This window comes from Manis javanica, chromosome 8 (assembly GCF_040802235.1).
Source record: "Manis javanica isolate MJ-LG chromosome 8, MJ_LKY, whole genome shotgun sequence".
Lineage (NCBI taxonomy): Eukaryota > Metazoa > Chordata > Mammalia > Pholidota > Manidae > Manis > Manis javanica.
Window position 1 is genome coordinate 90,706,490 of NC_133163.1, and position 23,515 is coordinate 90,730,004.

The 23,515-nt window shown below is 43.6% G+C and overlaps 1 protein-coding gene across 3 annotated transcripts; it reads right to left on the reverse strand.

Moving 5' to 3' along the window:
* Nucleotides 1-9,775: 9,775 nt before the first annotated feature.
* Nucleotides 9,776-20,906, reverse strand: CCDC32 (coiled-coil domain containing 32). Of its 3 annotated transcripts, none has more exons than XM_017663589.3 (4): nucleotides 20,750-20,906; nucleotides 19,076-19,331; nucleotides 13,091-13,247; nucleotides 9,776-10,415 (listed from the first exon to the last, which is right to left on the reverse strand). In XM_017663589.3, exons 2-4 carry the CDS (start codon nucleotides 19,317-19,319, stop codon nucleotides 10,277-10,279), a joined length of 540 nt encoding a protein of 179 aa, XP_017519078.1. In that variant the 5' UTR covers nucleotides 19,320-19,331; nucleotides 20,750-20,906; the 3' UTR covers nucleotides 9,776-10,276. The 3 variants fall into 3 exon arrangements, with proteins under 3 accessions (XP_017519078.1, XP_017519080.1, XP_017519079.1); XM_017663591.3 differs by having other exon boundaries at nucleotides 19,076-19,326; nucleotides 20,750-20,899; XM_017663590.3 differs by having other exon boundaries at nucleotides 20,746-20,872.
* Nucleotides 20,907-23,515: the final 2,609 nt, after the last annotated feature.

Below are 23,515 nucleotides of genomic sequence, written 5' to 3' on the forward strand. Positions count from 1 at the left end.
GGGAGGAAAGAGATGTTTGGATTTTGGAGGAAAGAGAACAGTAAGGTCAGGAGTCTGGAGGGAGGGAGAGTCTGTAAACTTTTGTAGGTTAAGAGATCTTTTAGGTGATGTGGGGACAGAATGGTAAGGGGCGCTCCGAATGTTAGTTTATGAGCTTCTTTCTGCAAGAGCTGTCCAGCGGCTAATGCCCGTAGGCAGGGGGCCCATCCCCGAACTGTGGGCTCTAATTGCTTGGAGAGATAAGCTACTGGGGCAAAGGATGGGCCATAATATTGGCCTAGGACTCCTAGAGCTTGACTGGACCTCTCATGAATGTATAATGAGAAGGGTTTCAACAAATCAGGGAGATGGAGAGCTGGGGCTTCCACAAGGCGTGACGGAGCTTAATGAAGGAGTGTCGGGGTGAGTATGATAATGGTTGTTCAGGGGGGCCCTTGCTGAGGTCGTATAGGGGTCTTGCCAACAGGGAGAAGTTAGGGATCCACGCTCTAAAATACCCAGCCAGGCCTAGAAAGGAAAGGATTTTGTCTTGGTTTTGGGAACGGGCAGGTCAGAGAGGAGCCGTTTTCTGTCTAAGGTAATGGACTTTCTTTGTTGAGACAGAAGGAATCTGAGGTAAGTGACAGAAGGGGAAGAGATTTGAGGTTTGACGGGGGATACCCGGTAACCTCTGGAAGCTAGAAGGTTAAGTAGGGAGTCAGTGTCAAGTTGAGACAGTTCCCACAAGGGACTGCAGAGTAGAAGATCGTCCACATATTGTAATAAGGTGGACTCAGAGTGATCATGATGAAACTGTTTGAGGTCCTGAGCTAGGACCTGTCCAAAAATATGGGGACTATCTCGGAAGCCTTGTGGCAAAACTGTCCAAGTGAGTTGTTCAGAATGTCTTGTGTATGGGTCCATCCAGGTGAAGGCGAAAAAATCTTGGGAGGAGGGGTCCAGAGGGATAGAAAAAAATGTGTCCTTGAGATCTAGGACTGAGAAGTGGGATGCCGAGGCAGGGATCTGCGATAAAAGGGTGTATGGATTTGGAACTAAGGGATGGATAGGGACAACGGCCATATTAATGAGGTGACGGTCTTTGACAAGGCGGAAAGATCTGTTGGTTTTTTTAACAGCTAATATGGGGGTATTAAATGGGGAGTGAGTGGGTCTGAGGTAATTTTTGTTTAAGAGATCTTGAATGATGGGTTGGAGGCCTATGAGGGCTGAAGTGGTTAGGGGGTATTGGGCCTGACAGATATACTGAGAGGGGTCACGTAATTTGATAGAGGCAGGGGGACAGAGGGCCACGGAGGGGCTTGTAATGTCCCAAACTTTGGGATTTACAGGGTGTCTAAGGGCGGAACCAGTGCTTTCATTGGGTAGAGGGGGGTTGTCGGCTATGAGGGCCATCAGAAAGGGAGTACTGGGGGCTGTGGGAGTGGATATAGTTATGGAAACATGGAGAGAAAGGATGTCCCGTCCTAGTAAAGGGATGGGACACTGGGGCATAAACAGGAAGGAGTGGGAGAAAGGTATGGGATTGTTTTGGTTGTGCATAAAAGGGGGAGGTGTTTAATGGGAAAATCTGTTTACCTCCTACCCCGACTATAGGAGTAATGGCAGGCATGGTAGGGCCCCGGTATTCTCGCAAGACTGAGAAGGTGGCTCCTGTATCTAGGAGGAAGGAGATGGGGCGACCGTCTACTATTAAAGTAACCCTGGACTCCTATTTGGTGATGGAAATGGTTGGGCGAGAAGCCCCCGGCCCCATCAATCTTCTTCTGCCAGCCCCACTATGGTGGGCTTAGGATGGGGGTTGTTCATCCAGCCTCCCCTTCGGGTGGTTGGGCAATCAGACCCCCAGTGGCCCTTTTTGTGGCATCTGGGGCATGGGGTGGTAGGAGATCTGGGGGAGGGGCATGCTCTTGACCAATGTCCTTCTTTTCTGCACTTGAAACAAGCTCCTGGGGGGGGCTTGTTTGTAGAGGGGCGCCCAGGTTGTGGTTTTATCAGCTGGGCCAACATTTGGAAATTGGCCCAGTCAGCCTTTTGTTTACAGCGTTCTTTCTCCTCCTCCCGGTTATGGAAGACTTTAAAGGCCACTGTTAGGATCTCAGTCTGTGGGGTAGCGGGGCCCTGTTCTAACTTTTTGAGTTTAGCTTTAATGTCGGGGTAGCTTTGAGCTAGGAAGTATGTCATAAGGACATGTCTTCCATCAGGTGTTTCTGGGTCCAGGCTGGTATACTGTAATAGGGCTTGAGTGAGCCTGTCTAAGAACTCGGAGGGAGTTTCCTCCCTCCTTTGAATTATGTCTTGGAGCTTTTGAAAATTGACTACTTTACGAGCTGCCTTTTTCAGACCTGTTATTAAGCAGGAGGCAAAAATATCTCGAGAGCGGAGACCCACAGCGGTGTTATAATCCCAGTGTGGGTCTTGTTTGGGGACAGTGGTTGGGCCAGGGGGATAGGTGGGGTCAGTCCTGTGGGTTTCGGTAGCGTGCGTTTGGGCAAAGTCCCAAACTCGTCTACGCTCTTCAGGGAGGAGGGTATTGGCCAGGAGCATGAAAATGTCATGATGTGTGAGGCTGTAAGACTGGAGGGTCCATTGAGACTCCCTGATGTATGTCGTGGGATCAGTGGAAAAGGAACCTAGGCGTTTCTCAAGTTGGGCTAAATCTCCTAGGGAGAAAGGGAGGTGAACGCGCATGATGCCTTTGGATTGTGCTACCTCCCGGAGGGGGGTGATAATTTTGGGAGGCCCTTGGTACCGAGTCTGCGTGGGACTGAAGGGTTCTGGCTCAGTCTGTGGGGGGGAACAGGTGATGGGGGCAAAAACGCGATAATTTTGGGAGGCCCTTGGGACCGAGTCTGAGGGGGCAAAGACAGAGGAGGCTCCTGGGACTTAGGGGGGCTGAAAGGCTCAGGCTCGATCTTCAGGGGCAGAGGCGAGGGGGATGAAGGCGGAGGGGTTGAGGTGGGGGTGGAGATGGTGGTGAAGGAAGGAGAGGAGGGGGAAGGGAGAGGATGGGAGGCTTCTGTGGGGTGGGGGGGGAAGGTGGAGGTGGAGGTGGCTGCCGGCGGAAGAGGACGGAGGGGTTGTAGGAGGGGGAGGGGCCAAAGGGGGAAGCCTGTATGGCGGCGGCTCGTCGGCTGGGTCAAAGGTAATCGAAGAGGGACTGGGAGTGTGTAGAGGGGAGGGAGACGGCTTGCAGGCTAGGAGAACTTGGGGTGGGAAACAGGTGGTGCAGAGGCTGGGATTTTGAGCTAGGAGGCGAAAAGCTTCGATATAGGGAATCTCCTTCCATTTTTTCAGGCGCTGGCAGTAGTTAAAAAGATCGCAAGTGATATTAGGATCAAGAGTTCCCCCTGCGGGTAATTGGTTGTTATTGTCTAGGGGGTATGTTGGCCAATATTGGGAGCAGTATTTATGGAGAAGTTTTGGTTTTATATCAGGTGTCAGGGAGAGGGTAGCTAGATGCTTGAGCAGGCATTCAAGAGGTGAACTTTCAGGGAGGGATGAGGAGGCTCCCATGGCTAAAGGACAGAGAAGGAGATGAACAGAGGAAGACGAAAGGAGATCCTCGGACTGGGAGCAGACCGCAAGGAGACAAAGGGCATCCCCGATGATCCTTGGTGGTCTGCGGAAACTTGTATACGAGTTGGATTTTCTTAGGAAGTGTGGGTCATCACCCAGACTTCTCTAAGAAGGCAGAGTGCTGGAGTCGCGAGGAACCTAGTACTAGGAATTTTCAGCGGACGGAACGGAAGGAGGAGGGGGGGAAAAAGGGAGCGTTCTCATCTGCAAAGGAGTCACCTCGTTTATGGCTGTTGGGGGAGGGGCCTGAGGGTCCGCTGCAGCCATGAAGGCCTGAGGCAGGGAGAATTCCCATCCTCGTCCCCAAGCGTCAGGGCCTTGCCAGACGATCACGGTCAATGGCGCTGCATAGCTCAGGGGAGAGTGGCCCACCCTGGGGAAATTTTGCTTAAAAAGTTTCGGCACTAATGGAAGGAGCAGTGAGTGCGTTTATGACTGTTGGAGGAGGGGCCTGAGGGTCCGCTGCAGCCGTGAAGGCCTGAGGCGGGGAGAGTTCCCTCCTCGTCCCCGAGCGTCAGGGCCTTGCAGGATGATCACGGTCAATGGCGCTGCAATAGCTCAGGGAAGAGTGGCCCACTCCGGGGGAAAACTTACCCAAAGGCCAGAGAGGAGTGGTGAGTGTGATGAGCCAGCGCCGGAAAAAGAGGATGAGGGCAAGCTGCTGCTGGTGTCGGGGGGAAGACGGGGCCCAGTTGGGGTGTCCCGTCTCCCGGGTTTCGGCACCAATGAAAGGAAGGAGCGACACACAGCAGAAATTCACCGGAGAATTCCGCTTTATTAGGGAAAGGTGCTGGGTTATATAGGAAGGGGCATGAATTGATTAAGGTGTCACTTCTACGGGGCTGGTGGCTGTTGGCTAGGTGCTGGGATTGGGAGGGGGGCGAGAGGTGATTGGGCTTTAGGTGGTGCCGGAGGGAACTGAGTACCCGGAAGAGAAGCTGGAAGTTCACCATCTTATGGGTGGGGGCCCTTCAGAGTCCATTTGATATTCTTATAGTTTTCATATCTCTGTTGAAATCCCTCATCTGTTCATACAAGTTGGCCACCTTTTTCCCTGAGAACTTAAACATACTAATCATTATTATTTTAAAGTCCCTGTCCAGTAGTTCCAGTATCTGTTTCATCTGTGAGTCTGGTTCTGTTGATTTCTTTAACTTTCAACAGTAGGCTGGGTTTTTTATCTATTTTGCCTTTTCATATGTTTCATAAATTTGTATCAATGCCCATCATGGGTAGAGCAGCAGAGACTGAGGTAAATAGTATTTATGCCTGGAAGTGGCCTGGCTCTTCTGCTGGTCAGCTTCATGGCCTGGGGGTGGCAGTCAGGCAGGGTTGGGGTTTTGTTGTTACTCTCATTACCTCAGTGCATCACGGGTTCTGAATTCCTCTGCTGGTGGTCTAGGGTGTCAGAGGAGTTTTCTGTGTTGCTGCTCCCTCCTCAGTTTCTCAGCCAGGCCTGAATGCCGGCCCTCTCCCCCTCCTCCCCACCCACTTGCTATTTGGTGCTAGTCTCAGGGGAGGGCCGGAGCTGTACTGGGGGAGGCCCGGGGAGGAGTATCTCTCTTATCCTGGTTCAGCCTCAATCTTCAGCTGTCCTAAGCTCAGGAGTCGGATTTTCTCCATATTTCTGTCCCTCCTCCCTATGATAGCCAAACTCCACCTTTTATCTGTGGGTGGTTTTAAGGGGCAAGAATTCTTTCCATCTCCCCAGTAGAGCAGACACTTGCTTGAATCTTCTGCCCAATATTTCCGGCCTGAGTTTCCTGCTTCTCCTCTTGGAGTAGAGGATTTTTGCTTTTCTTCCCCAGAAGCAATGGATCTTTGCCTGTGTTCAAGAAGAGCCAGATTTTTACCCCTCACCCAGAACAGATGAGTTTTGCTTTTATCCCTCCCCCTGAAGCAAGTGTGTTGCCCCTCCCCAGTGGCTAAGGATTTTGATTCTAGAAGAATTGTGGAAGCAGCTGAGGCTTCTTGCCTTCCCCCAGCAGCTGCCTTAATCAATTCCTGCATGCTTGTACCACCAAGGAGGAAAGCTCTCTCCCATTTCCTGCCCCACTCCCACTTCTCATGAACCTTAGGGAAGCCTGTGAAAAAAGCTTGGCTCTGAGTATAAACTCCTCTATGTCTGGAATCATCTCCAGCTATTCTAAACTGATGCTAGCCATGTGTAGCCTTTTGTTGGTTTCTTCTTACCTGTCTGTATGACAGCCCCATCTCTCCCATGCTCTGCTAAGTTGAAACTGTTTATATATACCCCTTGTTCTCCTTGAAGAGGCTTTACTTGGTTGCCTTGTGACCTCAGCTTTCTGAGGACTCAAGAAAAGCTATGACTTTGTAGATTATCTTGCTCTTTCTCACTGTTAGGGTAGGAGTAACATTTTGCCTGCAGTATTCCACATCCTAAGTAGAAAGACAAGTCCACAAATCACTGTCATCTCTTCTTAGGTAACTGCAACCACCTCACAGCTGGTCCCTGCAGCCAATTTTGCTCCTCTCCATACTGTGTCTAGATTAAGTATTAAAATTCTATAACCATCAGAAACTAGGAGGGAATGCAAAATAAAATTCTTGAAACTAGTTACATAAAATCTGAAACCTAGGTCATGGTGTACCACTTACCTATTGCTGAGTAACAAACCAGCCCACAACTTAATGACTTAAACCATGACATCTATTTCATTCATGAAGCTGCAGGGCTTTGTGGTGACAGCTTGTCTCTGTTCCATTCAATGTCAGCTAGGGCGGCTTAAAGGCTGGGGCCTGGAAGCAACTGAAGCACTGACGACCAGGGTGGGAAAACTCAACAGCTAGGGACTAAACTGCTGGGTGCACCTCTTTCTCTCTGTGGCTTCTTTCTAGGTCAGTGGCTTTAAGGTAACCAGACTTCTTACATGTTGACTCAGAACTAGTAAGGAGCATGTTAAAGAGAGAGACAGGGAAAGAGATAACCCAAATGGAATGTTTTTACACCCTAGCCTCAGAAATCACACTATCTGGGCTGTACTCAATTATCCAGGCAGTTACATAGGTCCACCCAGGTCCATTGGTAGACAATACGGACCCAACATCTCAGTGGAGGAGTGTCCACATTACACTGTAAGATGAAAGTGTGGGATGTGCTATATTGACACAGCTATCTGGAAAATACACCTGCCATACATGATTCTATTTGTTTTGTAACAGTGAAAAAAGAGCTTCAAAGAAATCAAACTAGGAAATAAAAGAAAACCACAAGCCATCTAATTGCATTGTTTCATGTACATATTATCATTGCCAAGTGTGAATTTGTGTGCCCCTAATCAATTTAATCATGTCAAACCCAGGGCAGCCATAACCATGTTCCTAGATGCAAATCTGCTCCTGTCACTGCCTCTCTAAAATGATTCATTAGTTCCCTGCTGCCCCCACAATAAATTCCAAACTCCTTAACATGGCTTGTAAAGCCCTTCACATGTGACCTTGTTTGTTAATTTCCAAACTCACCTTCTGATGCTTCCTTCTTTGTCCCTTATGCTTCAGCTATGCTGAACTACTTCCCAGTCTTCAAACCTTCTTCTGCTTTTAGGCATGCTATTTTCCTCTTCTGGGACTTTTCTCTGTCCCCACGCTCTTTTCCCTCTATTCTGCCTATTACTCATTTTTCTGGACCTACCTTTCTCAACACAACCTCTCTCCCTCCTCCCAGCCTGGCTGGCCAAGGGCTGCCCTATCCCTTCCCACACAAGGGAACATCCCTTCTAACACACCCCGAGCTCACACCTAGATGCTACTGCACTAGTGCTAATCGTGCTTATTAGCTCAGCCGTGTCTCCCCCTCCCTCTTTCCATGCGGGAGGATGTAGTTGTGCTTTATTCACCATGAACAGTGCCTGAAGCATAGCAAGGCTCAACAAAGACTGGTTAGATGAATGAATATGCGTCTTGATAACACACTTCAGGCTTCAAGCGACAGCTCTCCCACAAACCTAAGACACTATGGCAGTATCCTACCTTGAAACAAGGCCTAAAGTTGGTTGGGATCATTTAGAATTTTCAGGAAGCAGCTAAAACTTTTTGGCTGTTTCATGTGACTGGAGCTGTTCTCAGCCTTGAGGGACTCACTCCAGGGCAGGACCAGGGAGTGGCTCCTGGGTGTCTTTCCTCTTCCAGCAACAGAGCTGGTGGGCAGGCCTGCCTGGGAGGGGCACACCTCAGCAACAACAGGATGTTTACTTGCCGTGCCTACCTCCAGAGCCTAGTTCTGGAACAGGTACTGGACGCAGGCCTGTGCATTCCAGCACTGATCTTGCCAAGCCCTCAGTGATGAGTGCATGTGCCAGGACAGAAGAGTGACAGTCACTTAGCTTATCTTCCTGGATTCCAACCCAACTTTCTCTGGGTATACCAGGTCATTACTGCTTTGCCCCCAGTGGTAACTGCCCTTCCTGGCTCTAAGGTTTAGCATTAAATATTGCTCCATTTGCTCTAACTTTCTGTTGCACTAAGGACATGAAGAAGGAAGAAAGTTAAGGGTGATAAGAAAGGCTCTCTCAACTCATACATTTTACTGATTTGAGGAAGTCCTAACCGGAGTTCCTTGGGAGTTCCAGGGTCAAAGGAAACAGCAGCATTTCTGGCCAGTATAATTTTTACTATAGTTAGTCCCAATTTCTGAAAGGGAACTGGAATACAAAGATGTCATTTGCCTTATTTAGGATCACACAGTAAGCCACAAGACACATAAAGAGCGTACCAAAGACTCCTGGATTCAAATTTAGTACCACTTCAAGGGCTTAAGTTAAATATATATTAATAAGTTCAATTTGGGAACTAATATCAGATTTGTTTTTGGTAAATAGAGTTTCACTTTTTTATAGAGCCATCACTTAAGTTGTCACTTCTAAACCAATTAAGAAACCATAGTTACAACTCATTGGACTCCCTCTGTGAAACGTGTTTCTACTGAATAGTTAAGCAAAAAGATAGCTAGAGACCTGGGGCCTTACCCCTGTACCTCATGCAGGTTTTCAAATTGGGCTAAGAGCCTTTCAGTCCTACAATTCCTTTTCTGTTCCTCCAAATCAATTCCCCTTGTCATACTAAAATTTCTGTTTCTTAGATAGAAAAGGGGATTTTGGGAAAAGGCAATCCAGAATCTTGCCTGAATTACAGAAACACTTTTCTAGTCCTTGGACATTCTCTAACCACCCTATGATCAGCTGCTCTTGCGAGAGTGTTTGGGACTTTATTGCTCTTTTTTCTTAAATTGTTATTTCTGAGGAAGAATAGTATTTGTTTATCATGCATGCAGAAGAAAAATTCTTAGCCTTTTTAATGCTTATCCATCCATCTAAACCTGTAGGAAGAGGGAGGTCTAACACCTGATTTCCCTGGGAGAGATGGCAACTGGCAAACTCAGCCTAGGACCCAGTGACTGTTAGTGTCCGGCTTTCTCAAAATGCCTAGGAAGTACAAAGGGTCACTCTCCATGTCAAGGGTATCCTACCAATAAAAAGCTATAGTAATAAAGCTAACACCATTAGTCAATGGAAAACAAGAAAGAAAAATGTATCTGGGAATTGCAAAAATATGTCTATAATTAAGCAAGTACATGGAATCACCTGGTTGGTTCTCATCCATTGGATAAAGCAAGTAATTGATTTAGAAATGAGTAAATGTTCTCTCAAGATTTTTATGGCCACCCTGCTCATCATTAGGGACTTGGGACCTATTATCCACAGAGCCATGGCCTCAGAATCCTGCCCTCAGAGCACTAAGGTTTGGCTTGTCTGAAGGCACAGGTTAAAAACAGGTGGCAAAGGTTACCAGCTCCCCTGCACCGGCGTGCATTTGTCTTTACCTCCACTTCCTGGGAGCATCTCTCTGGGAGGAATCAGGTCAATAGCGCCACACAGACAGTTTTATGAGAGAAGTTTTATATGGACAACACAGACTGAACAAGACCTTCACAAACAAGGAGGGAAGCACACACTCAGTCAGGGAGGCTACCACAAGAAGCAAGCTCACGACTACGCAGGAGTGGCGGCAAATGCCACCACTGCATGGACAGGTCTGATTTGGAACTGGCCCCTTTCTAAGAGCAGGAGAAAGTCAGGGGAGAAACCATGGCTGAAATAAAAAAATATATAAACACCCACATTTTCACACTTCTTTCCTCCATTTTGCCCACAAGGAACAAATGAGACAAAGGCCCAGCTTCTTTTTCCTTAAGTCCCTGTATTTATTACGGACTTGTTAGAGAAGCCCCACATGGGGCTTGGATTCAAGGAGGCAGAGTTCACGCTCCTTGACCCTGCTCACTCCTGACAATTTGCTGAGGGAATGCTTGGGTCACAGATGGGAACATCCAGAAGAGGCAAGAAAAAGTATGGCTCCCCTAACTTGTACATTATACACAAGGGCATCCATTTCTCCAAATCCTTTCACACTTGGTTCTTCATGAGATTCTTAGCAGACTTCCCAGCAGCAACAGAGCCCAGGCAAGGCGTGAAACGTGGAGGAAACAGGATTCGATCCACATGCACTGGGTCAGTCACTTTATCCTAGACAGTTACACATGCCAGCCCCAAGTAAGCTCTCAGGGGACCACGGCTGTTGGCTTTATGGAGTGGAAGGCTGGTGTATCCCCTCCCTAGCCGCCACGCTTTCTGCTGTTCCCTTGGACCCAAGACAGCCGCTTGGCTTGTGAGTGTGTAATTTACTGTTCCACTGCAGCTGGCTTGTCCTGGGCTCCTGGTTTCTCAACCTGCGACTCTGGAGGAATCAGATACCGGACCTCCTCTGTACTGATGGCTACTTTATCTGGCTGCAGCCATCTCTTAAAATGTTCCAAGGTGCTAGGAAAGAGGAGAAAAGGGTGGGTGCATCAGACTTCACTGATTAATTACTTAATGACTGTCTCAGTTACTCAAATACTGCCTTCCCACCCACCACCAATTTCTTCCTGCAATTGTTTTTCACTGCTAACATGGAAAGAACGATACTCCTCTGACAGCTGAGCATCCTGGCAGCTTCACTTTGGCTGTAAGCAGCACCAGGCCCTCTTCAAATGTGGAGTCCCTGAAGGCCTGATGAGAATAGCTGAAGAGCTATGCCTGCCTCAGTCCTGTCTTTTTTTCCTCAAAACTGGAGAGAAGAGAAATTGTCAAGGGGAAGAAACATCCAAATAAACACCAGATTATTAGTGAGGCACAAACCCGAGCATCTTCAAATCTCTCATACCTGAGGCAGTCTGAGACTCGATTATACTTAACACCACTTACTTGCACTAACCACGACTTCTTTTTGTATTTTTGCTTAGTTCATTCTATAGCAAGACCCCAAGGTCAAAACATCTGAACAGCAATGTCCCCCCTACAGGAATGGCCACTATGCCAGAGAGCTCTTTCTTTCTTCGAATGTGTGGGAAAGGGAAAGTGTCCCCCTCCCACCTTTCTTAAGTACTCAAGATCCTCCACTGTAAAGCCATTAGACATTTGTGGTTAAATATAAATGACTAAAAATAATGTAAACCTAATTTTATGCTCTTCAATAACACAAAGTCTTAAGGCCGGAAATAAAGCCATAACCAGCAGATTCTAGACACCTACAATGGGGGGCTCATATTGTGGACAGTAGTAGGGTTTCTCAGCCTATTACTCCCTTGACAAAAGTATACCACGAGGTAGGTCAACTACCTGGCCTTTACATACACGCATATCCACATAATTCCACTATGAAATGTCCTCTGTTTAAAACATAAACTTTGAAGTTTGAAAACAAATGCATATTTACTGTTTCAGAACATGGATAGAAAGAAGCGTTCCCCCAGAGGTAGGCTCAGGGGAACAAGTGCTCACAGCTCTGTTATTAGTACTTTTCTAATAGAATAATATGGAAATATTTCTATAGACATTATTTTAGGTATTGATAAATACACATAAATATTAACTTGAGCCGTGGTGCTGATATGATTTCAAAGAAAAGGAATTTCTACTTGAGAATTATGCAGGAGAAAATTTTGTCTTTACTCAGAACTGGAGAGGAGGGAAACATCCAAGGGGAGAGAGAATACAATACCAAATTATTAGTAGGCCAGGAATCTATGCATCTTCAAGACTTTTTTGTTTGGGGTAATTTATAGAGATAGAACAAATTTATATTATTATTTTCTGAACCCTAAGAAACTGCAGGATCTGAGATAATGGAGGTAAAAGTACTTTGCTTTCCCTCTAGTGAAAGTAAAGTACAATAATGAAGTTTTGTTTACATACTGTCCATGATCTCAGCAGCAGTATTTTCATCTGACACCATGGGACTCTCAAAATCAATGTCAATGATTTATTGCAAACTAGGTCAAGTCATAGTCCCTTAAGACCTTTCGTTAAAGTTCAGGTTTTTACTAACCTCACCAATTTTTATTTTGAATCATTTAAAAATTTTGAACTTTAGAATTCTACTAGGAAGAATAGTATTAATAACAGCTAACATTTACATAGTACTTCCCATGAGCCAGGCACTGTTCTAAGCACTTCATACATAGCAACTCATTTAACCCTCATAACAACCACCTTATAAGGTAAGAACTACTACCTCTGCTTTACAGAGAGGAAACTAAGGCACACAGGTTACCTACCCAAGAACATACAACCAGGATGTGGCAAAGCCACTTTCCCAGTGTCAAGCACCATCCTACTCTGTACAGAATGACCTCTTCTCCTCTCCCCGTCCAGCCCACCTGCAGATACTGTTCAAGTCCTGCCTCCTCCTCTGGCACAAACACCACAGTCCACAGAAAGTTCAATGGTCTCTCAACTCCCAAAGCACATCTGCCACTTCCACTCATCTGGCTCTTTCCCTATGCTGCCTCTTTGTGTTAGGTATGCTATTGTATGTATTTGTCATCTCTCCCCAACTAGTTCTGAGGACAAAAAAAAGGGTATAAAATTTCCTTACATCTCCCCTCTACCCTCCCCACCCCTGCCCCAGCCCCCTGATGTCAAGCACAGTGCCTTCACACAGTAGATGCTTAAGAAATTCACTCATTTAGTCTATACAAATTTGAGTGCCTACAATATGACAGCAATTCTTCAGGGCAATGGAGATTCACAGGTAAGAAAATATAGTTCCAGTTGTTGATTGATTACTACTTTCTCAAGTGTATTGTATGCTTAAAAATGAAAATAATGCTTTATCATCAACTCTGTTCAATCTGTGATAAAAATGTAGGTGGAGTGGGGGGGGACTTGGTGATGGGGGAGTCTAGTAAACATAAGGTTCCTCATGTAATTGTAGATTAATGATACCAAAATAAAAAAAGGGGAAAAAAAGTAGGTGGAGTAATTTGTCTTTTGGCAAAAATACTCATTCTCAAAAATCTGCTGCTAAGAGCAAATAGAGCAACCTTATAAAGGCTGATTTTAGATCAGAAAAGCTGATGTTGCTATCAACCAATATTTGGACCCTTCTTGAAACTCTTTAGAGAAAGAAATGCCCTCTGGTGTCACCTGGAACTAGACTGGGAATCAATTACCTCTCATCAGAATCAAGTCCATCCACAAAGAACTCTGACGCTAACTTCTCCTGGAGGAATCGATCCCAACATTCCTTCTTGGCTTGGGCCAGGGTTCGAAGCATGTCCTTAGAAGTCACTTCCTGATTGAAACCTTTGATTCTTCTCAATTTCTTCTCTAAACAGGAAAATATGGAAAGTGAGTATGAAATGAAACTAAATCTAAAATACAGAATGACAACTTAAAAATTCTATCACTGATGAGTACATCCATACTCCCTGCAAAATAGCTCATTTTTTTTTTTTTGGTCTGAAAATATCTTTCATTTTTTTTTTTTGGTATCATTAATCTACAATTACATGAGAACATTATGTTTACTAGGCTCCCCCCTTCACCAAGTCCCCCCCACATACCCCATTAGTCACTGTCCATCAGCGTAGTGAGATGCTGTAAAATCACTACTTGTCTTCTCTGTGTTGCACAGCCCTCCCTGTGCCCCCCCACATTATACATGCTAATTGTAAGGCCCCCTTTCTTCTCCCCACCCCTTCTCCCTCCCTTCCCACCCATCCTCCCCAGTCCCTTTCCCTTTGGTAACTATTAGTCCTTTCTTGGGTTCTGTGATTCTGCTGCTGTTTTGTTCCTTCAGTTTTTCCTTTGTTCTTATATTCCACATATGAGTGAAATCATTTGGTACTTGTATTTCTCCACCTGGCTTATGTCACTGAGCATAATACCCTCTAGCTCCATCCATGTTGTTGCAAATGGTAGGATTTGAAACAGCTCATTTTTTAAGGAAGACAGATAAAGGGAAACATACTCTTTTCTTTTTTCCTTCACAGTGTCTTCACTCTGCATTGTATCAAATAAATGTTCAATCCAGAAAAGGAAAAAGCCATAGGTTTTTATAAATAAGTCAATGGCATGTTTTCTTTGAAATCACAGAAGTCAGCAGGTATCTCTCTAAGGAATGTTTGTTTTCCCTGGCTTGACATGTGTATACTATCATCTTTTTTTCAACTCCTTGAAAATAGTCTCTATGAGGAATAAATAATTTTTCATTTTGTTTCAGTGACGTGAAGTGGTTTTCAAACCTCATGAGATAGAATTAGAGAAATGAGAGATTAATGGTTCACTAGGCACTAAAATTGACTTGATGAGAACTCAAATTATAAGAGACCTCTAAGATCTCTATGTGTGGCTAAATTCTTGATCAAAGAAAAAGAATCTCCTAACATTTTTTTTGGTATCATTAATCTACAATTACATGAGGAACATTATGTTTACTAGGCTGCCCCCTTCACCAAGTACCCCCCACAGACCCTATTAAAATCACTGTCCATCAGCGTAGTAAGATGCTGTAGATTCACTACTTGTCTTCTCTGTGTTGCACAGCCCTCCCCGTGCCTCCCGCCACATTATACATGCTAATCGTAATGCCCTCTTTCTTTCCCCACCTCTTATCCCTCCCTTCCTGCCCATCCTCCCAGTCCCTTTCCCTTTGGTAACTGTTAGTCCATTCTTGGGTTCTATGAGTCTGCTGCTGTTTTGTTCCTTCAGTTTTTTCTTTGTTCTTATACTCCACATATGAGTGACATTATTTGGTACTTGTCTTTCTCCACCTGGCTTATTTCACTGAGCATAATACCCTCTAGCTCCATCCATGTTGTTGCAAATGGTAGGATTTATTTTCTTCTTATGGCTAATATTCCATAGTATATATGTACCACATCTTCCTTATCCATTCATCTACTGATGGACACTTAGGTTGCTTCCATTTCTTGGCTATTGTAAATAGTGCTGCAATAAACATCGGGGTGCATCTGTCTTTTTCAAACTGGCGTGCTGCATTCTTAGGGTAAATTCCTATTAGTGGAATTCCTGGGTCAAATGGTATTTCTATTTTGAGCTTTTCGAGGAACCTTCATGCTGCTTTACACAATGGTTGAACTAATTTACATTCCCACCAGCGGTGTAGGAGGGTTCCCCTTTCTCCACCACCTCACCAACATTTGTTGTCATTTGTCATTTGGATGGTGGTGATCCTTACTGGTGTGAGGTGATATCTCATTGTGGTTTTAATTTGCATTTCTCTGATGATTAGCGATGTGGAGCATCTTTTCATGTGTCTGTTGGCCATCTGAATTTCTTCTTTGGAGAACTGTCTTTTCAGATCCTCTGCCCATTTTTTCATTGGATTATTTGCTTTTTGTTTGTTGAGGTGCGTGAGCTCTTTATATATTTTGGATGTCAACCCTTTATCAGATGTGTCATTTATGAATCTATTCTCCCATACTGTAGGATGCCTTTTTGTTCTATTGGTGGTGTCCTTTGCTGTACAGAAGCTTTTCAGCTTGATAAAGTCCCACTTGTTCATTTTTGCTTTTGTTTCCCTTGCCTGGGGAGATATGTTCATGAAGAAGTCGCTCATGTTTATATCCAAGATATTTTTGCCTATCTTTTTTTCTAAGAGTTTTATGGTTTCTCCTAATATTTTTTAAAGTCGCTCAACTTGTGAACTGAATGTTAGAGCCTAATAAAAACAAACACTTATAATTCCTTTGAGAGTGGTCCATATGGCTTCCTGATGATAAATGTTTAATTACCCTTCTTTGCACTTTAAGTGTTGAACAGATATCGTCTTTTGAAGAATACATGAAAGGGTATCACTGTTTGCCTTTTGCCTTCTTGCCTTCAATTCTAAAAAATGGGTAAATGATGGCTTTTTGAAGGGGTGAGGGGTGGACATCAAGCCCAGAACCAATGGAAACTTTATGTTTGGCATCCTGGTTTCATTTCCTATTAAGCCACATCAGCTAACATGCACTGAACAAAACAGTAAGTACCTTTTGTTGCTGCAAGTTACCATGGAGAGCTCACCCATGTAAAAAACCTGCAGTTGATATATGTTAAATATTTGAGTTTTTTCTCCTTGAGGATGTGAAAAGGATTATGTATATCTCATGTTGAACTAAGTTTCTAATCATTGCTCTTAGTGGATTCTCTTTGATATACATTTATTTGGCAATAAAAACAATATTTATATTGTCTGGCCTTGGTTGTCAGGGTGGAAGTTACTCTTTTGGGCTCTTCTTCTATTTAAGTTTGCTGAGTCTATGATCAGATGTGATCAAAGTTAGGCAGGCAGAAGCAGGCACCACTGAATCCTCCAATCTGCCTGCCATTGTCTCCCAGACTCTGGCCAAGGCAACAGAAATGGTTCTTATTTCCTCCGAGAAGGAAATTTTAATCATCATCTTAACTGACTTTAGAAAAAATATTAATGGGGTTTTAACTTTCCAAACCAGTCTTCAACAATCCAAATCATCACTGAATCCATGAACGTTTCTTATAGCCCCTGAACACAGAGCACCAACAAGCCAAAGGATGTGGTTCTTCAGCGTTCTCAGAATGTTGCTTCTTCTCCTTAACATCATTAAACAGATATTCAGACTACCACAAAACTGAATGGTCAACCTGCTCAGCCATGGCTGTAAGTATTATTATTCTATCTTCTGTGGCTTCCCAACAAATTTCACATTACACCCACATCCTTAACTTTTGCCTTTATTTATTTTGTTTATCTGAAATTTTTTAAATTGAAGTATTGCTGATAATACAATTTTATATTGGTTTCAAATGTACAACACAGTGGTTCAACAGTTACCTGTATTATTAAATCCTCACCCCCTCTAGTGGGGTTACTATCTGTCATTGTAGAAAGATGTTAGAGAATCACTGACTATCTTCTCCATGTTGTACTACCATTCCCATGACCAACTTGTATTGTGATTAAACTTTTGCCTTTTTTTAATTGAAATATATATACACTACTAAATGCTCACCATGATAAATGTAGTTACCATCTGTCACCATACAAAGATATTACAATATTACAAGCCATATTCCTTGTTATACTTTCATCCCTGTGACTAAATTAATTTATAATTTGAAGTTTGTATCTCTTTATCCCCTTCACCTATTTTACCTGCACTGCCCAGCAATGGTAACCAACCACCCGTTCTCTGTGTTTATGAGTCTGTTTTATTTGTTCATTTGCTTTGTTTTTCAGATTCCAAATATAAGGAAAACCACATGGTATTCTTTGACTTATTTCACTTAACTTCATACCCTCTAGGTCCTACCATGGTTGTTGCAAATAGCAAGATTTCTTTCTTTTTTAAGACTGAATAATATTCCTCTGTATATATGTATCACATCTTCTCTATCCAGTCATCTATTGGTAGACATTTTGGTTGCTTCCATATCTTGACTATTGTAAGCAACGCTTCAACAATCATTGTTGATCGTTTCCTTTGCTGTGCAGAAGCTTTATAGTTTGATTTAGTTCCACTTGTTTATTTTTGCTTTTGTTTCCCTTGCCTGGGGAGAACTATCCAGAAAAAAAACTTCTAATGTTGATGTTCAGAAGTTTACTGCCTATATTTTCTTCTAGGAGTTTTATGGTTTCAGGTCTTATACTTAAGTCTTTGATTCATTTTGAGTTTATTTTTGTATACAGGGTAAGACAGTGGTCCAGTTTCATTCTTCTGCATGTGACTGTCCAGTTTACCAGTACCATTTAATGAAGAGACTGTCTTTTCCCCATTTTATATTCTTGCCTCCTTTGTCATATGTTAATTGATCATATAGGTTTGTGGGTTTATTTCTACGCTCTCTGTTCTGTACCATTCATTGGTCTATGTATCAGTTCTTGTGCCAGTTCCATATTGTTTTAATTACTGTAGCTTTGTAGTAGTTTGAAATCAGGGAGTATGATACCTTCAGCTTTGCTCTTCTTTCTCAAAATTGCTTTGGCTATTTGGGGTCTTTTGTGGTTCCCTACAAATTTTAGGATTATTTGTTCTAGTTCAGTAAAAAATGCCATTTGTATTTTGATAGGGATTGCACTAATTCTATAGATTGCTTTGGTCAGGATGGCCATTTTAATAATATTACTTCTTCCTGTCCATGAGCAAGGAATAGCTTTCCATTTGTTTGTGTCATTTTTTATTTCTTTCATCAATATTTTATAGTTTTCAAAGTATAGGTCTCCTCATCTTTTTCTATCATTTTCTATCAATTTCTAAAATTATCTATCATTTTCCCTATGCTTTTCTAATATCTTTTTCCTCCAGTACAGCATTAACAAAATTCCTTTTGTTTTTCCAAGATATTTCTTAGCAACCATGTAAACTCTGACTCTTCTTTGTGTCTTTCCTCAAAAACTTCTTCCTGAATTGCCTTTCCTCCCTCAAATAATTATTCCCAGGCTTGGTTTGGTGATGTATAGATGGGCCTTATGAATGTTTAATAATATAAGGATACCACAATTCTAAAAACTGGCAATCACTGTCCTAGACTCTTTTTCTTTCCCTTAGCATTAGACAATCTGAAGTTCTTTCCTATGTTTGGAGTATTTCTAAATATTTACTCTTAAAGCCAGTGAAGATTATTTTTTTTAAATATTTCCAGAACATATCTTCACTGGGTAAGTATTTAGAGAGTCCAAAGGCCATATTAAAAAAATAAAATGGCTAAGAAGAGGCAGAATGAATTTTATGTCAATACGTTCCCATTCTAATAGTCTACTTAATATAACAATTTTTCAAACCATAGCTTCAGAAATCCTTATGTAGCTCTGGGGTAATGACCTTTTCTTTCAAGATGGCTTAAGGTTTGACACTTTTGAGTTATTTCAATATATGGGCCACCAATAGTAGGCAAGAGAGTTCTACAGAATGCCAAGAAATAAAACAGAATTTAAATGAAACAGTCAAAGGCAGGAGGGGACAAAGACTATTTTAAGGGATGTACAAGGAAAAGGGTGCTCCTTCCCAAAACTGACCTGAAACATTCCCTATTAATACATTTGACATATACCTAAGGTAAGGAGAGGAAAAAAATAGTAAGAATAGAAAACCAGATTTGACATAACACAACTTGAACACACTTCCTTAAAACAACCAGCCTCACTAAATAAACAAAAAAGCCAGCTAACTTACCTAGAGATGCTAAATACACTTCTGAATCCTGCAAGGGAGCCCAGGGCTTTACAGCTGGCTGAACAGCAAAGTCTGGGGCCTCCGTATGGCCTGTGCCTGCAGAGTAAGAATCCATAAAGGAGTCTGAGAAGGCATTGTTGGTGCCATCCTCTTGGTCAGGATTTGGCAGATGGGAACAGATTTCAGCCCAAAGATCCGGGCCAGATCTTGTGGCTGCACAGTCAATGCTCTCAAACATTTTCATGTGGAATCTGAGCTGAAAAACAAGAGCTCAAGTGAGTAAGAACTCGTTTTAAGGATGCAGTATAAGTATGAGGTGCTCAGATACTTGTGTACCCATTAAAGGAAGGTACTAGGCTTTCAAGAATTTTCTCTTAACAAAACTTAAAACGTCTTCTATTAGATTCCTGTGTTACAGATAAAACAATGACAAAAGGGTAACTGAGTTCCTCTTGTGGCTGTGTACTCGAGTTATTTCCATGAAGTTTATCTTTAAAAATGCAATTTCTACAGGCCAGACACAAAAGGACAAATATTGAACAATTCTAGTCGAGGGACTTAATACAGTCAAATTCATAGAGGTGGAAAATAGAATGGTGGTTACTAGTGGTTTTGGGAAGAGGGCAATGGGAATTATTGTTTAATGGGTGCAGAGTTTCAGGATGGGAAGTTCTAGAGATGGATGGTTGTGATGATTATGCAACAATGTCAATGGCACTAAACTGTACATCTAAAAATGGTTAAATGGCAAATTTTATGTTATGTAGGCTTTAACACACACATACACGATGAAATTTCTAGGACATTCCCAGGGAGGACAACCATCTTGCACTTTCCTTCAAAGACCTCAAAAATGCTATTACGCTGTCCTCAACCAATTAAATTCTGTTTTCAGCAGGGCACTGATTAAAGGTCTTGCAGAGTTCCATATACACGAGGCTAATAAAAGTGCTGCTTGGTGAAAACTGTCAGTACTGTCACATGCAAAGGCCCATGTGCTCATTGCTGTAGAAGCTGGGCTCTATATACCTCATTTTTATTTTAGAAGTTCTTATTTTAATAGAGACACTGAAAAATAGACATTTTCATCATTTACAGATGAAGAAACTGAGGATCAGAATGGTAGTTTATCAAAGGCACATGACTGATACAAGGTAAATCCTTGATTGGAAACCAGACCTGTACTTCTCCAAAGTCCATGTTTTTTACGCAATACCACTCTGCCTTTGGAAATATACTGAAAGTAGCCCAAGCAAAGCTGCGTAGGAAGGGCTGCGTACACAGCCTGGGGGCTTTCATACTATCTAGTCTTAAAGGATGGGTTGAAACCTCTCAGGAGGGACCTTAGGTGTTAGGAAGGCTGGCTGGAGAAAGGTCTGAATAACTCCAGGACAGCCTAGGCAGCCCAAGGGCCCAGAAGTAAAAAGGTCAGAATATGTCACAGTGGACCTAGATGAACTGATGCCAGAGGCCACAATGAACCTCCACCTCCATCTCGAAATCATATGAACAACGCAGAGAACCCTGGTGTCCAGACACCGGGCCTCAATCATTCTGGCCTCAAGGACTGGCTGGGCGGGATGAGTCAGGCCCCGAAGTCCCCCTGTGGTATCCCGGAATGGGGCCTGAGCCGGGGATATAAAACGCTGGGTACCCTCACCCCTCTTTACCTACCGCCACCGCCTGCCCAGCAACCTGCCGGAGCTTGGTTCAGTTCCGTCTCTGGCAGCCGGGCAGAAGCCGGGGGCGGGATCTCCAAGTGACGGATCCCTGGAATCCTCCAACCATTGCCCGACCTGGAGATGTTTTGTTCGTCGATTGATCTAGAGCAGCACAGCTGGGTAAGGAAGTGAACTGTAGAGTGCGAGGAAGCGGTGGGCGGGACTATTGTTGCCGGGAAACGGTCACTTGCCCCGGACCCCTACCTTCCCTGGGGCCAAGTTGATTTTACCTACTCTTGGGCTGTCCAGCCCCGTGGACAGCGCCCCCCACCCATCCCCTGCTCCGATAGGGAAGCCCAGTTTCCGGGGCTTTTGATTTTTCTTTGTTCTTTGAGCAAGTTCACCTCCTCCGCAATTCTCTGGGCCGGTGTCTGTCTCCGAAAATTTCAGCCCTTCGCTACCGAAATTAGAGCACTTCGGCAGCTCTGATGAGCTGGAGGCGGCTACTTTCCATACTCTCAAAGGAGAGCCACGTCCCCTTAACCAAGTTAGGAAGCTTCCCTCATTCATCTAGTCAATAAACACCAAGTTCCTGCTGTGTTCTAGGCACGTGTTAAGCGGGAATACAAAACGAGTAAGACTTGGCACAGGTCCCGACAGGTCTTTACAACTTAGTGTAGGAGGGTGCACCATAGGGGCAATTTTCAGATAATGCAAAGAATTATAGAGGATATGATGGAAGTGTGGCTAGATAAAGGAGAGAGTGGTCACAGTGTGTCAGAAACGTTTTTTAAAGGAGATGAACTTTGATATCCTTCAGTGTTTATCCCTTCTCTGAAATGAAACACTTCCACTTTCCCGCACCTAGTTTTCAGAGCCACTACTCTCTCCCAAAGAAACACGTGATGAAAGACATCTGCCAACCACCAGAAGTAATTTGGCTGAGCATATCGTCTGTAGGTGTATCCAAGGCCAATCAAAGTAATAACTACCACCATGTGAGAGGGAACTACAAGGTACTCCGTTGCCTCATTTATAACCATTCTTAGACTGTGCAAACATAAGGAAGTGGAAAGCAAGGTTAGAAAACAAAGGAACAACTAGTGGGCTAGAATTTGACAGTGCTTATTCATAGGGATACATGGGGGGGTGGGGAGCTCTCCGAGAGGGATCCCAGAGTCCTCCAATCGCCACTTGAGTCTGGCAGCATCTGATTCAGACATGATTCATGGAAAGGGTTTATGGCAGCACCTGACTCAAGGAAAGGGTCACTGTCATAGATCTGTGGGTGCTTCTACTTTCCATGGCCTTTCAATTCCCTTGGCCAGAGAAAACTCTCTTTTCTCTGAGTTTCTGCTCACCAAACAAACTCTTGATTTCAAATTTGGCCTCTTAAATATCTTGACACCAGGATGAGGGTGTCTTTAACAGTAGGCACAAATAGTCACTGGTGTAAAATAGTACACATTTTCTAACTCAAAGTTACAATAGTCTAACAAATTGGCCCCCCTACCAATTCACTTATGTCCTCTGAGTTTAATTAATGTGCTGGCTGATTAAACCCAAACCAGATCCTGGACTTGCAAAGCTGTAATCATAAGCCACGGTGATCTCCCCTCCCCAAGGGTTGTTTGCACTGGGCAGTCAGCATCCTTCTAGCAAGGACTCTGCTTTGACTGCAGAGTGATTAGCACAAATATGTTTTTTATTTGTATCCTCAACCAGGATAGGCATTCGTTGAGATCAGGAACCATGTCTTTCTTACCTCTGTATCTCCAGAGCCAGGTGATGCCTGGAAAATGTTCAAAATCTGTTTGGCGTGTGAATGTTTGAGTTAGAACCCTTATGGTCAAGGACCACACTGAATTGGAGCTAGACCTTGTGATTCCTTTTTCAGTCCCTTCTCCGTATTGCTGCCAAGGAGATCCTTTTGGAATGGAGATAAGATCATGTCGCATATACACATACACATTAAAAACTCTTTGATGATCCCCTATTGCTCTCAAAATATTTAAATCCTTATCATAGTAAGTTAGGTGGAGTTCTTAGTTCAAATAGAATTCATTCTAGCCAGTTTAAGCAATAAAAGCAATTGATTAAAGCTGCTTTGTCCAACAGAACGTTCTGTGATAATAGAAATGTTCTATACCTGAGTTGATCAATAAGGTAGCTGCTAGCTTCATGTGGCTATTGAGCACTTGATAAGCAGCTTGTGCAACTGAAGAATTAAATATCAGACTTTCTTTTTCTTTAGTTAATTTAAATTTAAATAGTCACATATGGCTAATGGCTGTTGTATCGTACAGAACAGGATTAAAAGATATTAATTTACAGAATCTCAAGATGGGTCAGAGTCAGGATTGGGGTCTATATAGCCAGGAAGTATCTAAACCGCACTAAGGGACTGCTCAGGGGAGCACTCTAATGCCACTGAACATAAGCACTGTAGTCGGCATTACTGGCTGGCACTGGACACAAGAACCTCCCCCACTGTCAGATCAGGTGCCTGTAATGCTGTCTTGTCAGAAATGGATTCCACACTGTGCCTACTTCCTCAGGTGCTGTGTGCTTTTGAACCAAAGGGTCTGACCAATTGATGGAGCCCAGGTGATGGATGCCCAAGCTGCAAGGGAAGCTGGGAAGGCCAGTTTCTGGTTTCCACCTTTTGAAGGCAGTACATATAATGTGCGAAATTCTCCGCACAAAAGAAGAGTGTTGAGAGGATACTGGATGTTCAAAGAGTAAGACAAATGTCTAGGTGGTCTATATCAGTGTTTCT